Below are 12,316 nucleotides of genomic sequence, written 5' to 3' on the forward strand. Positions count from 1 at the left end.
TGAATCAACTAGCAGAGTACCTGGCCCTGTCGCATGGCATGCACGGTCTTCTGTGGCATGACCTCATCACGTGACCTGCCCTGCTCCCCTTGCCTGTCGGCAGCTAGATGTGCTTCATCCTCGCAGGGTCCACAGCTCTTGCTGCAGTGTTTCGTGCCACTGTTTCTGTCTAATGTCATCGACGCAACACTCTCCTTTTGCTCACGCTCGAATCTATTCTTAATCTGCCCTGATTTTTCCTGTCCTATCAGTTCTTCCTTTGAAACAATCATACGTTTTTTTTCATGCCATTTGCATTCCCAGTGTCTGCCACCTCTTCATCATGCATGTAGATTCTTCTCAGACCCCTTCACTGCCCACCCCACCCCCACCCCGCTTTCTCCAGTGAGGAGCTCAGAGGCAGCTCACAGCATCGCCCCCTCTCCTGGCCTCCCCGGCCCACAGTGAGTGACTGCTGTGGCCCTGCCTTCCTGGTTGCCCCTTCACATCATCGTACAGCTTCCTTCCTCCCCATATTTCTGAATTCTGATAGTTTGCTGATCGAAGGCCCATTTCGGGGTGGGGGGAACCTAACTCCAAGGCACTGTCATCAACTCATTTTTCAGCTGCCCCCACTAAAGCTCTGTGGGGAGTCTCGTTTGCACATTGGCATTTTAGCAGGACTCAAAATGTAAAGAAATGCGTATGTACTTTGTGGGAGTGTAAAGACGTGGCAGATGGCTGACTGAGGTTCTTTGCACCTGCAGAAATCCTGCAAGGCGCTGTGCGGTTCAGCAACAACCCTGTCCTCTGCAACGTGGAAACCATCCAGTGGCGGGATATCGTTGACAACGATTTCATAAGCAACATGTCGATGGACTTCCAGAACCACGTGGGCAACTGTAAGTGTTCTACAGACGTCCCCTCTGCCTGTAGCTCCTGTGGTGGGACAGAGCCGTGGTGCTTTGGGGTCGGGAGGGGGTGGGGGTGGTGGAAAGCCGAGCCATTGTTTAAGTCACATTAATCTAAACCCAAGATATCTAGCGACAGTTGATCTGCCCACGAGAAGAGCACCTACTTAAGACAGAGGGAAAGTCTGTTTTGGCAGATCACCCCTGAGACAGTTGAGCCCTCGTGTGGCCGTTGAGTCCTGGCACCGGGGCTTCTCCCGTCCTGGCTGGAGGAGGCAGACCAAACTTTTGTGTGCTTCTGACTTGCTGCTGAGCCTCAGAGTGATGCCAGGTCCCTCCGGAAGCACTAAGCTGACCTCCGCCCTCCTACACGGAGCCTCAGGCAAGGTTGGGCACAGCACACAGGGCGGGAGTCTGTCCATATTCCCCCTAATGCCCATGACCTAGTCACTGCCATTCATCAGTAAAGCGGCCCGTGCCAGGGAGAGGCTGGCAGGGGGCCAGGCTGTAGGTCAAGGCTGTACCCCTTGGCTCCCTGGCAGTGCTGTGTGGGAATCTGCAGACACTTGCCTACAGTTACCAGGCTCCGCTAAGCATCCCCCTTCCTGATCTCCCTCGTCTTTTAATCCTTTAAAATAAGAACCCATCCCCATTTCCTGCTTCTCTGTTTCCCTAAACTATGGCATGGATGCATGTTTTTGTTTGGGGTTTTTTCTGGTTGTTGTTGTTGTTGTTGTTCTTGTTGTTGTTTTCTTTGGTCTCAAACAATTTGGAGTGCACACGGCTCTTCAGAATTGACTGGAGCCCCTTTGTGGGGATTTCACTTAATCTTACTGATTTGTTTGTTTGTTGTGGTGAAATACCTCTAACGTAAAATTTACCATCTTAACCATTTTTAAGTATACAGTTCACTGGTATTAAGTACATTCACACCGTGGTGCAATCATCACCACCCTCCGTTCTTCAAAACTCTTTTCATCTCACGAAACTGAAACCGTGTCCCCATCAAACATTAACTCCCCGTCCCTGCCCCCAGCCCATGGCAGCCACTGTGCTACTTTCTGTCTGTGAGTGTGGCTGTTCTAGGGAGCGCGTACAGGTCGGGTCACATAGTTTTTGTCTTTTTGTGGCTGGCTTCGATCACTTATAATGTCCACGAGTTTCATCCATGTTGTAGCATACATCAGAATTTCTCACCTTGATGTGGATGAACAGTATTCTGTTGCATGTGTATACGTACCCACATCCCACATGCTTTGTTTCTCCGTTCATTAGTTGATGCGCTTTTGCGTTGCTTCCATCTGTTGACAATTACGAACAACGCTGCTATGAACATGGGTTTTGAGCCCCTTGGTTTGATAAGTAGATTATTCCCACACATACTCGGCAGGGCACCTACTGTGTTTGCAAGAAACTGAAACCTGTATTTTACGACACAAGATTTTGTGTTATCCATCACATCGAGGTTAACCTTTCCCTAGCTATCTGATGGACAATGAGGAAGTTAAATCGTGCACATTTATGACGACAATAACAAAAACAAAAACTGACACAGGAAGGCTGTGAGGCTTATATGGGTTTCCTGTACATGAGGTCAGACAGCCTGAATGGCACACGTGCCCCCATCACACCAAGACCATGGGAAAGACCCGGAAGAAAGTGTTGGGAAGGAAGAATGACAGGTGCACGCAATAACAAGATTCAAATACAACAAAGCCACAAATTGCAATCTGATAGGATATTGGGTCAAGAATAGATATGTAACAATAAGCCACCAATATGTAAGAGAAAGACAGTAAGAATAAACCTTGCCAAATTAAATGTCCATGAAGAAATGACATTTCAAGCAAATAAGGGAAGAATTCATTATCCAGTAAGTTCCTCCAGAATTATTTAACTGTTAAGGAGAAAACGTCAAAGTGACAGAACTATAATGATTGTTTTAAAAAGGAACACCATTCCCCGGCCATCCTCATTAATCCCCTGACCGGCGACAAGTGCAGGAGTCTGCTGCTGTCCTTGTGGAAAGGGAAACCCTTCCCTTTCCAGCCCTTTTCAGGCCACACATACCTTCTGAGAACTTTTCTTCTTAAATTTTTAGCCAAAAAATCTGATAAGGTGATTTAAGTATTTTATGGACAATGGATTTGAGATTCAGAAAGGTTACCCAGGGTGCCCCTACACTGGGTTATTGTTGATTTGTTTGGCAATCAAAGTTATATCAGGTTGGTTTACTTAAGAGGAAACTAAAATAAATCAATCATCCACTTTGTACATCCATATCAATCCCAAATCATATTATATGTAATAAATCACTGAATATATATGTAAGTGCTAGAAGGAAACTTAAAGGTGAATGTGTGTCATATCAAGTTGGAGAAAAGCCAGTCAGATACCATAAACCGTGTTAACGACAAACAGAAAATATTGTGCGTCATCTGCTTGCCTTGGAAAGGGCTAATATTCTTGATGATAAGAATGTATAAAGTAGTCTTAGGAATCCCAAGAAAAAGGTGAACCTCCCAATAAAAAAAGAAAAATGGGCCAAAGACATGAACAGTTTGTATCTCCCCACACACAAGATGGCCAAGAAATAAAGTAAGAAGTTATTTCTTACTGTAATTTTAAAAGGGTCAAAATAAAACAAAGAAGCATCATTTTTGTCTTTGCTAAATATTTGGATTCCTTTTGATTTTTAGATACTCAGATCAGGAAGGGTATGGAGAAGCAGAAATTCTCATATTCTTCTTGTGGGCATATAAATTAATAAAACATGGTCAGGGATAGAATTTTGGCAATATGTATTGAAGCTTTAAAGTATGCCCCACCCCCCTGACCTATGAACTTCATGTCTAGGAATAATAAGAAAAAATAATAAGGAGAATGAAAATTATAGGATATAAAAAAATTTTTTTTGTACAAAAATATTCCTTGCAGCCTTATTTATAATGGATTTTGGAAGGAACTTATATATCTAAAAATAAGAAATCGGTTAAAGAAATTATGGTACAACCATGCTAGTAAAAATACTGAGAATGTAGTGGGTGCATAACAGCCCCACCAGATTAGACACACTTAATGTCATGGGAGAAGCTGAAAACTTCTCCCAAGCTTAAACAAATATGGGAAACTGGACCATTGAGTTCATTTGAATTCCAGTCTTCATAGCCTGTGACAAGTCCATAATTACTCTCTGCCTCAGTTTCTACAGCTGAAATGTAAATAAAAGCAGAACGTGGTTCATCTTTTTTTTTTTTCTTATCAAAGTCTTTTGAATCATCTTACAAGTCAACCAGCAAATAAACAGAGAATAAGAAATGTGAAAGCTGTTCCTTGTTTCTAGAACATCATGTTGCTCAGGGGTTTGGGCAGTCCCTGCCATCAGCCTGCTTGCTTCCTCTGAGATACGAATTCAACTATTACCTTTACATTTTAGGCCAAAAGTGTGATCCAGGATGTCCCAATGGAAGCTGCTGGGGTCCGGGAAAGGAGAATTGCCAGAAATGTAAGTCAGCAAACAAAATTTCGGATAAATGTGTGCCCACCTTCGTCCCCTTATGCTTAGCGAACGGTATGTTTTCCCTTTGAAGATTCCTAAACGCAGTCTTGTTTTAAGGCCAGATGTGAGCAGTTATGTGAATGACCTTCTTGCAGATCTCCCTGCATGCAGTTAATCCAGAGTGGGCTCTTTGGGGGCACTCCAGCCTGTCATAAGTGAGTGAAAACCAGCCACACGCATCCAGCCACTCTCTCTGAGCAGTATGTTTGGCAGGTCTTCCTGGGAACAGAAGACTCGGCCATGTTACCTGAGCGTCACAACACTTCTTATTTTCTCTCTCTTGGGAGCCCGCCTATACAGAAGCAGGAGGAATGCTTCTCAGGAGGGTTTTTCTGCAGGAATCCTAGTTTACGAGCATGGGTGGCCTAGGGATCTGGGGACCTGTCACCTTAAAAGTTCATTATCTGTCCTTCAGTTTAATTGTGATGTGAGGGTTTCGCCCTTTTAAACACTCCTTTCTGGCAGCATTTCTGTTATTTGATGTGCTTTCCATATCATCCAGAATCTCAGTTCTAACTAACATGTAATTATCGAGCAGGTCCAGAAGTCTAGACTTGATCTGGTTAGTTCTCCTAAGTGATTAAAAATAAGTAGAAAACAGAGGCGCAATAAAGAAATGTCATGATTCAGTGTTATTAGGCAGAGTGTGAATGTTTGGGAACATTTTAACGAGCCGGGAATCACTAAATTCATCACCTGGTTCACATTTTCATCTGTTTCCAAGTGCTCTGCAAGGTTCCTGAGGAATGACCCTTCCCTGGCTCTTCAGCTCACAGGTGACTTTTGCTCCTTTTCAGTGACCAAAATCATCTGCGCCCAGCAGTGTTCCGGGCGCTGCCGCGGCAGGTCCCCCAGCGACTGCTGCCATAACCAGTGTGCTGCCGGCTGCACGGGGCCCCGAGAGAGCGACTGCCTGGTAAGGCTCACCCCTCCCCCAGCCCGACCACAGCATCTGGTATTGTCCCGCCTTCACCACTCACCTTGTGATTTCAGGCAAATCATGTGACTCCTCTGTGCCCCGGTTTCCTCCCCTGACAACGATGGATAGCAAATACCCACCTGTTAGGTTATTTAAGTGACACAGTGCATGTGGCATCCATAACCGGGACCTGGGCATCGAATGAGCATCAGAATAAATACGAGCTCTCTGGGGTTAACGTGTATTGCAGCCAGCAGCACTGTTCTCACACTCTTTATTGTTCCATGTCAGTCCTAGTATAAACCTATGGAGTTGATTTCGTAAGGCCCCCAACCTGGATACAGAGATGTTAAGTGACACATCCAGAGCCACACGGATCTCAGCACGGCTTGGAGCTATGTTTGGATCTTCTGACCGAGTCCCTCTGCTCGTTCCACCACAGCTCAGAGCCTCTGCCCACACCCCCGACACAAGGTCTTGAAGCAGTCGCTCTTGTCCCTGTTACTACAAAGCCCTGGCAAAAGCCTTGTGTCCCAGGGGCTGTGGGCACCACATGTAGTTGGTACCTCAATTGTGGGCACCATGGGAGTCCTGGAGACACCAGGGCTGGCAGATGTGAGTCTGGAGGCAGCACCAAGTGCTATGACGCCCTTGTGGGCTCCAGGCGAGGAGGCCCACCTAAGGTGGAATCCAGAAGACTCCCAACTTAAGGGAAGGGAGGATTTTTAAAGTCCAGAGGCTGGACCTGGCCAGGATTTTGACTTGGTTCATCTGGGCTGATTGTAATGTGCCCCTGGAAGGGAGACGGCATGCAGGTCTCAGGGCCATGACCGTATATGGTCTGGTCCCCTCTGCATGGTACCCTTCCTCATCAAGGTTATCTGTAATTTGGCAGTACGTGCTAAAATATATCCTCCAGGCTCTGCGCTGGGTGTGAAGCCTGCTGAGATCCTCTCTCTCCCTCTGCCTCTGTCTCTCTCTTAATCTCTGTCTCAAAAAAATAAAAGTTAAAAATAAAATGCTTTTTAAAAAATGGGGCACCTTGATGGCTCAATCCAGTAAGTGTCAGACCTTTGATTTCGGCTCAGGTCACGATCTCACAGTCACGAGATCGAGCCCTGCGTCAGGCTCCATGCTGGGCCTGGAACCTGCTTGAGATTCTTTGTCTCCCTTTGCCTCTGCCCTGCCCCAAAATAAAAATAAAAAATAAATGTTTAACATACATCCTCAAGTGTTCCTTATAAGGAAACCCAATGTAAATTGAGTTTAAAAATGATTTCACTCTATAGTTCTCACTCTAGTATGTGAACTCCTGCATCCTTTCCTGTAGTTAATAAAGATGTATTTTTTCCCATCATAAACCATAAATTATCACAGCTAAGACAGTGTAAGAAAAATCATACTTTTAAGAAAAAGGTCTTTCTGACTCTACTGAAAGTACTTGGCCAGTTTTTTTTTGCTTGTTTTTGTCTTTGTTTTTTGCTTGAATCAAATTCCTGGACATTGGGAACTATAACCTGAGCTTTCTGCACAGAATTGACACAGTGCTGAGCGTCCTTGCCAGTTTGACCAGTGCATGTCCCTCCTGTGAACAGGTCTGCCGCAAGTTCCGGGATGAAGCCACATGCAAGGACACCTGCCCACCACTCATGCTCTACAACCCTACCACCTACCAGATGGACGTCAACCCAGAGGGAAAATACAGCTTTGGTGCCACCTGTGTGAAGAAATGCCCCCGTGAGTTCATCACATGCAAAACCCTTTCAGTTATCAGGCATCCATTTCCTGTTTTATCTCCTAATCCTTGAGTCCCTTTGTCTTGGGCAATCTTTTTGTCCGTATGTTTGCCTCACTGTCAGACAGGTGACCGTAGGCCTGTCCAACGGTATAGGGGATGGGTTAGGACACTGCCGCAGGTGACAGGCGATGGCTGGTGCCCTGTTCACCACTGTCAGTTTTCACGTCCATGGTGGCCAGGACAAGAAACACACCCTGGGACCGAGGTCCAGCTGTACTGGTCCAGAATATCAGTTGTCTGATTGGCACAAACCCATGGCCACTGGGTCATTTCACTGTTTAGCTCTTGCCCCAGTAGACCTAAGTTAGAGAGTGTGTCACAAGACCCGCCCTCTTTAGTGGTTAAAATCCTGGTCAAAATTGTGCCTTCTAGGGGTTCTAACACTGCACAGGAGGGGTTTTGTGTATTGGTTTGTTTTGTTTTAATTGTTTCGGATTGGGTTTTGCTTATTTGTATTTGCCCTCTACAGATGGCTATAGTATTCAGGGAAATGGTGATAGGAATTATGTCCTAAAAGAGAAAGTGTAGAGTTGTCTAATTAAAAAGCTTTATAAACCATTCCTAATTTCTAGGAGGGAAAATTAACCAAGAGAAAAAAACAATTGTAGGTACCATTATGAGAGGGAGCATTGCCCTACCAGATTTGTGGACATGCAAACCTTTAAATTCTATACAGAAAAAATAATTTACAAATTGAACAGTACACCATGGTAATGGGACTAGCTGAATAAAATTTCTAAAAATTGCCACAATTATGACACAGGTATCATTTTTGATGGAGGGCTTACTAGGTAGAGTTTAAAAATCCACAGGAGGGGCGCCTGGGTGGCTCAGTCAGCTAAGCATCCAACCTCGGCTCAGGTCATGATCTCACAGTCCATGAGTTCAAGCCCCGCGTCGGGCCCAGTGCTGACAGCTCGGAGCCTGGAGTCTGCTTCTGATTCTGTGTCTCCCTCTCTCTCTGCCCCTCCCCTGCTCATGCTCTGTCTCTCTCACTCTCAAAAATGAATAAATGTTAAAAAAATTTAAAAAAATAAAAAATAAAAATCCACAGGAAAACAGGGCGCCTGGGTGGCTCAGTCAGTTAAGTGCCCAACTTCGGCTCAGGTCTTGATCTCATGGTCGGTGAGTGTGAGCCCCGCGTCAGGCTCTGTGCTGATGCCTCCGAGCCTGGAGCCTGCTTCAGATTCTGTGTCTCCCTCTCTCTCTGCCCCTCCCCTGCTCACGCTCTGTCTCTCTCTCTCAAAAATAAATAAACATTAAAAAAATAAATAAATAAATCCACAGGAAAACAGAACCTGGGAGAAAAGCAGACAATTTACAGAAAGAAAAATTACAAATGTCCAAGAAATATGTGTGAGGACATACTGGGGGAAGTCAAAACAGGAACACTTAGAGCTCCAGAAACATTGATATTTATGTTAAATTAAGTCAGCGTGAGGGGAGGCTTGGAAGATGACCCATGTACCTGGCTTCATGCAGCACCAGCTGGTGGTCCCAGCCCCCAGCAAAGGGAAGGTTGTCAGGCTGGACAGAACCACAGAGGGCAGCAGGTCTGCCACACGAATTATGCGTATCCTCAGATGAGGCAGCTTCGCTGGAAGACTGGGCTTCGTTCAGGGTCACTTAGTTTTAATAAGTATTCAGGCTTTAACCATAGGTCCTGAAGGTAGAACGTCCAGAAAAATGAGCTGTGAGGAGATGTTTCCAAACTTGTGAGCAGACACCACGTTCTACCTGACACGTCCGTCTCCTACATGCTGAAATCTATTTCTCCATGTCATGGCTGCGTAAGCTGTTAAAAACTCTTGAACTAGATACCTTGTCTGTTTGCAACCTTTCGTTCTTTGTCCTTAAAGTAAATAAAAGCAGAGGATGATAGGCCCCTTTCATCTGCGCCTTTGTAGGAGAACAGGTGACAACTGTGTGAGGCCCAGAAACACCTGTTGCTGCTTTCACCACCTTCCTTTCCTTGTCTCTCCCCAGGTAACTATGTGGTGACAGACCACGGTTCGTGTGTCCGTGCCTGCAGTTCTGACAGCTACGAAGTGGAGGAAGATGGCGTCCGCAAGTGTAAAAAGTGTGAGGGGCCTTGCCGTAAAGGTAGGAGGCCTGTACGGGGTGGGGATGAGGCTTTCTCTCTGGTCACGAAGCTGGGGGTTTTCTGCCCTACCTCCGCCGGACCCCCCTCGGCATCAGACTCGGGAAGAGATTTGAGCAAGTCTTTTTCTTCAGGCTCGCAAATTTGTTCCTTCATCCCGTGCCCTGTTCTTGGAGTATCCTCAATGCTAGCGTGCTCCTACTTGGGCTTTTACTTTATCATTTTTGTAAAAATTTTTGAACCCCCAGAAACATCGCAGGTATGGTGCAGTGAACACCATATGCCTCTCATATATGAATTCGCCACTGGTTGGTGTTTTGCCACATTGCGTTCACTGCCTCCATATTTGTGTGTATGTGTTATGTGTGCATGCATTGGTGAAATTGTTCTCTGATCTATGGGACAGTTACAGATATTGTAACACTTCACCCCTACGTCTGTCAGCCTATTTTCTTACAAAGGGGGCCATTCTCCTAAGTAAAGAAAGACCAGGTTCACACTCAGGATTGTTGAACATCGACTCAATACTCTTTCCTAGTATTCTACGTAGTTCAGACTTCCTCTTTCTGTCCCCATTATGTCATATTTAGCTGCTTTTCAATCCAGACCCCAATCAACAATCATGGGTTTCAGGTAGATGTCTTGCCCCCATTTTCTTCATTACTTGACATTTGTGGCTCAGCTCCCCTCCCCCTACTTGCTTTCCTTCTGTCTTCCGTGACCTGATGTGAAGAGTCTAGGCCAGGTATTTTGCAGTAGGTCCCTCAGTTTGGCTTCACTGGCTGTTTTTCCTCATGGTCACATTCACGTTGAGCTTTTTTGGGCAGGAGCATTATACGTCATGTTGATTTCCTCTCATCGTCTCACAGCAAGGGACATAGGATGCCATGTTAGTTCATTACTAATGATGACAAATCAGAAAAGATTTTGGGTGGTGATAAAAGAGTGACTTCCTATTTCTGTCATTTCTTCTACATTTATTAGTTGGCATTCTTTTTAAAAAATTTTTTTTACCTCCTACATGAGATCATGGAATCCTTCTTTATTCAGTTTCTTGTAATTCATTCCTGTCATTCCTTTGGGTGCTCAAATTAGCTCAACATGTGGCCAGTGGGAGCCCCTACAGCTGGCTCCTGTGTCCCAGTCGTGTCTTCTGCTCAAAAGCCACTGTCTACGCTCTTTGTACTTTGCTTCTTAAACTTCATATATCCTAGAAATCACTCCGGATGAGTCCATGTAAATCTTCTTCATTCTCCGGTACAGCCGCATAGGCTCCCCTCTGTGGCTGCACCAGAATTTTTTCAACCGATCTCGCTTTATGTGCTCATTTTGATTGTTCCACTATTTCGGTGTTATAAACAACACGTCAGTGCCCAGCTGCTTACCTTGATATCCACGGGTGCCGCCTTCCCTGTGAAGCTATCCGTCTTTTCAGTTGAAACTGATTGCTCCCCTTTTTACTCCCATAGACATTTGACACGCATTCTCCACGGGGCCAGCTTAGCCTCCATGTCATTGAACCCTCCCAACACCTCTGTGTTATCATGATCCCATTCTACAGATGAGGACACTGAGTACCAGGGAGTCTAAATGACTTGCCCAAGTTTCAACAGCTAAGAATAACAGCCAAGATTTGAAGTTCATGCAAGCTTGGTCCTAGGCCAGACCCATGAGCTCGTCGGCCCGGTCCACCTCTTCCCGGTCTTATAACCCCTGGGGGGCAGGCGGGTCAGTGCCCTGGTGGATGAGTGTCCTTTGGCTTCAGGAAACTGTCTGGCAGAGGAGACATAGAAGGAGAAAAATAAGAACGTGGGGCGGCGCCTGGCACAGAAGGAGTAAAAGAGAAGAGTCCGCTGTGGAAAGAGAGGGTTACTGTCAGCGCCCTCACACGACTGACATAACCAGAGATGGTTTGGGTTTGGTTTTGTCCATTTTGTGTTCAAACACATTATGTGTTCAAACACGTAAACAGTTTGATTCTCCTGTAGTGATTCTGACCAGTTTTTCTGCGTATCCCAAATTCAGAGCCCTTCAGGTATGGGGCAATACCACTGGGTAAGGATGACGGTGCAGGAATGTCTAGGGGTGAATACATAATTTATCTCTGAATTTAGGAATTAAAGTAACCCTGCCCCCACTATCACACACAAGCAGAGAGAGAGAGAGAAAGAGAGAGAGAATGAATATTCTCTCAAACACATGGAATTCTCTGCCAGACCTGTAATTAAATGGCAAGTCCTTATATGGCCACCTCATTCTCCATTGTCAGCCAGACCCTATGAATCCTAAAGAAGCCCGGCCATGAATCCCACAACCCACAATGTGTTAGGTGCCGCACAAGAAGGTTTGAGTGAGCCAGTCAACACAGGAGTCCTTAGAGGAGCCCCCTCCACCCCCAGACCAGAGAGGAGGCTGGCACACAGAGTGAGCCCAGAGACCCAGCAGGACAGTCATGGCTGCCAGAGTGGAAGGTTCTTTGCGACAAGGGACTCCCAATGAAGCAGAGCACAGAGGTGGGCGGTGGGACAGCGGGGCTTGACTGTACCCCCTAGAAGTCCAGGGGGACAGGATAGGACCTTATCCTGAGCAATGAGATTTTCAGTGACTGTACTTCAAAGTCAAGATAGGTCTGGAAGATAGGTACCAAAATTTATCTGCAAATTCTAGACGGAGAATTACAGCAGATAAATATGGGCTTTAGGGCAGAGATGGCATTTGAGATGGAAATTTAGGAGTGGATATAAATTAATAAATGGGCTCAGGGTGTGGAAAAGGGCATCTGAGACTGATGTAGCAATAGGACACAGATCAAAGCATTTGGCTCACATAAACACAGGGGAAGAAAAGCAGTTAATCTGATAAAAGTTATTACAGTATTCCCTATGATGTAATATAAGACAACCATTAACAATCACCTTCAACGAATAGTTTATATGATATGAGGAATGTTCACAGCAGAAAAAGCGAAAAAAAAAATACATATCTGGCGTGTCATCACCACGGAGGATAGCTGGAAGGAACACTTTTCAAAATGTCCTAGAGTAGAATT

General features: G+C 45.6%; 1 protein-coding gene across 2 annotated transcripts in view; it reads left to right on the forward strand.

Moving 5' to 3' along the window:
* EGFR (epidermal growth factor receptor) overlaps positions 1–12,316 on the forward strand; it is a 207,383-nt gene that overhangs the window by 147,717 nt on the left and 47,350 nt on the right. For both annotated transcript variants that reach the window (XM_042963486.1, XM_042963488.1), the window contains exons 4-8: positions 747–881; positions 4,327–4,395; positions 5,247–5,365; positions 6,964–7,105; positions 9,153–9,269. In XM_042963486.1, the coding sequence (XP_042819420.1) occupies positions 747–881; positions 4,327–4,395; positions 5,247–5,365; positions 6,964–7,105; positions 9,153–9,269 (582 nt within the window). The remainder of the gene's footprint in view (positions 1–746; positions 882–4,326; positions 4,396–5,246; positions 5,366–6,963; positions 7,106–9,152; positions 9,270–12,316) is intronic.

This window comes from Panthera tigris, chromosome A2, assembly GCF_018350195.1.
Source record: "Panthera tigris isolate Pti1 chromosome A2, P.tigris_Pti1_mat1.1, whole genome shotgun sequence".
Lineage (NCBI taxonomy): Eukaryota > Metazoa > Chordata > Mammalia > Carnivora > Felidae > Panthera > Panthera tigris.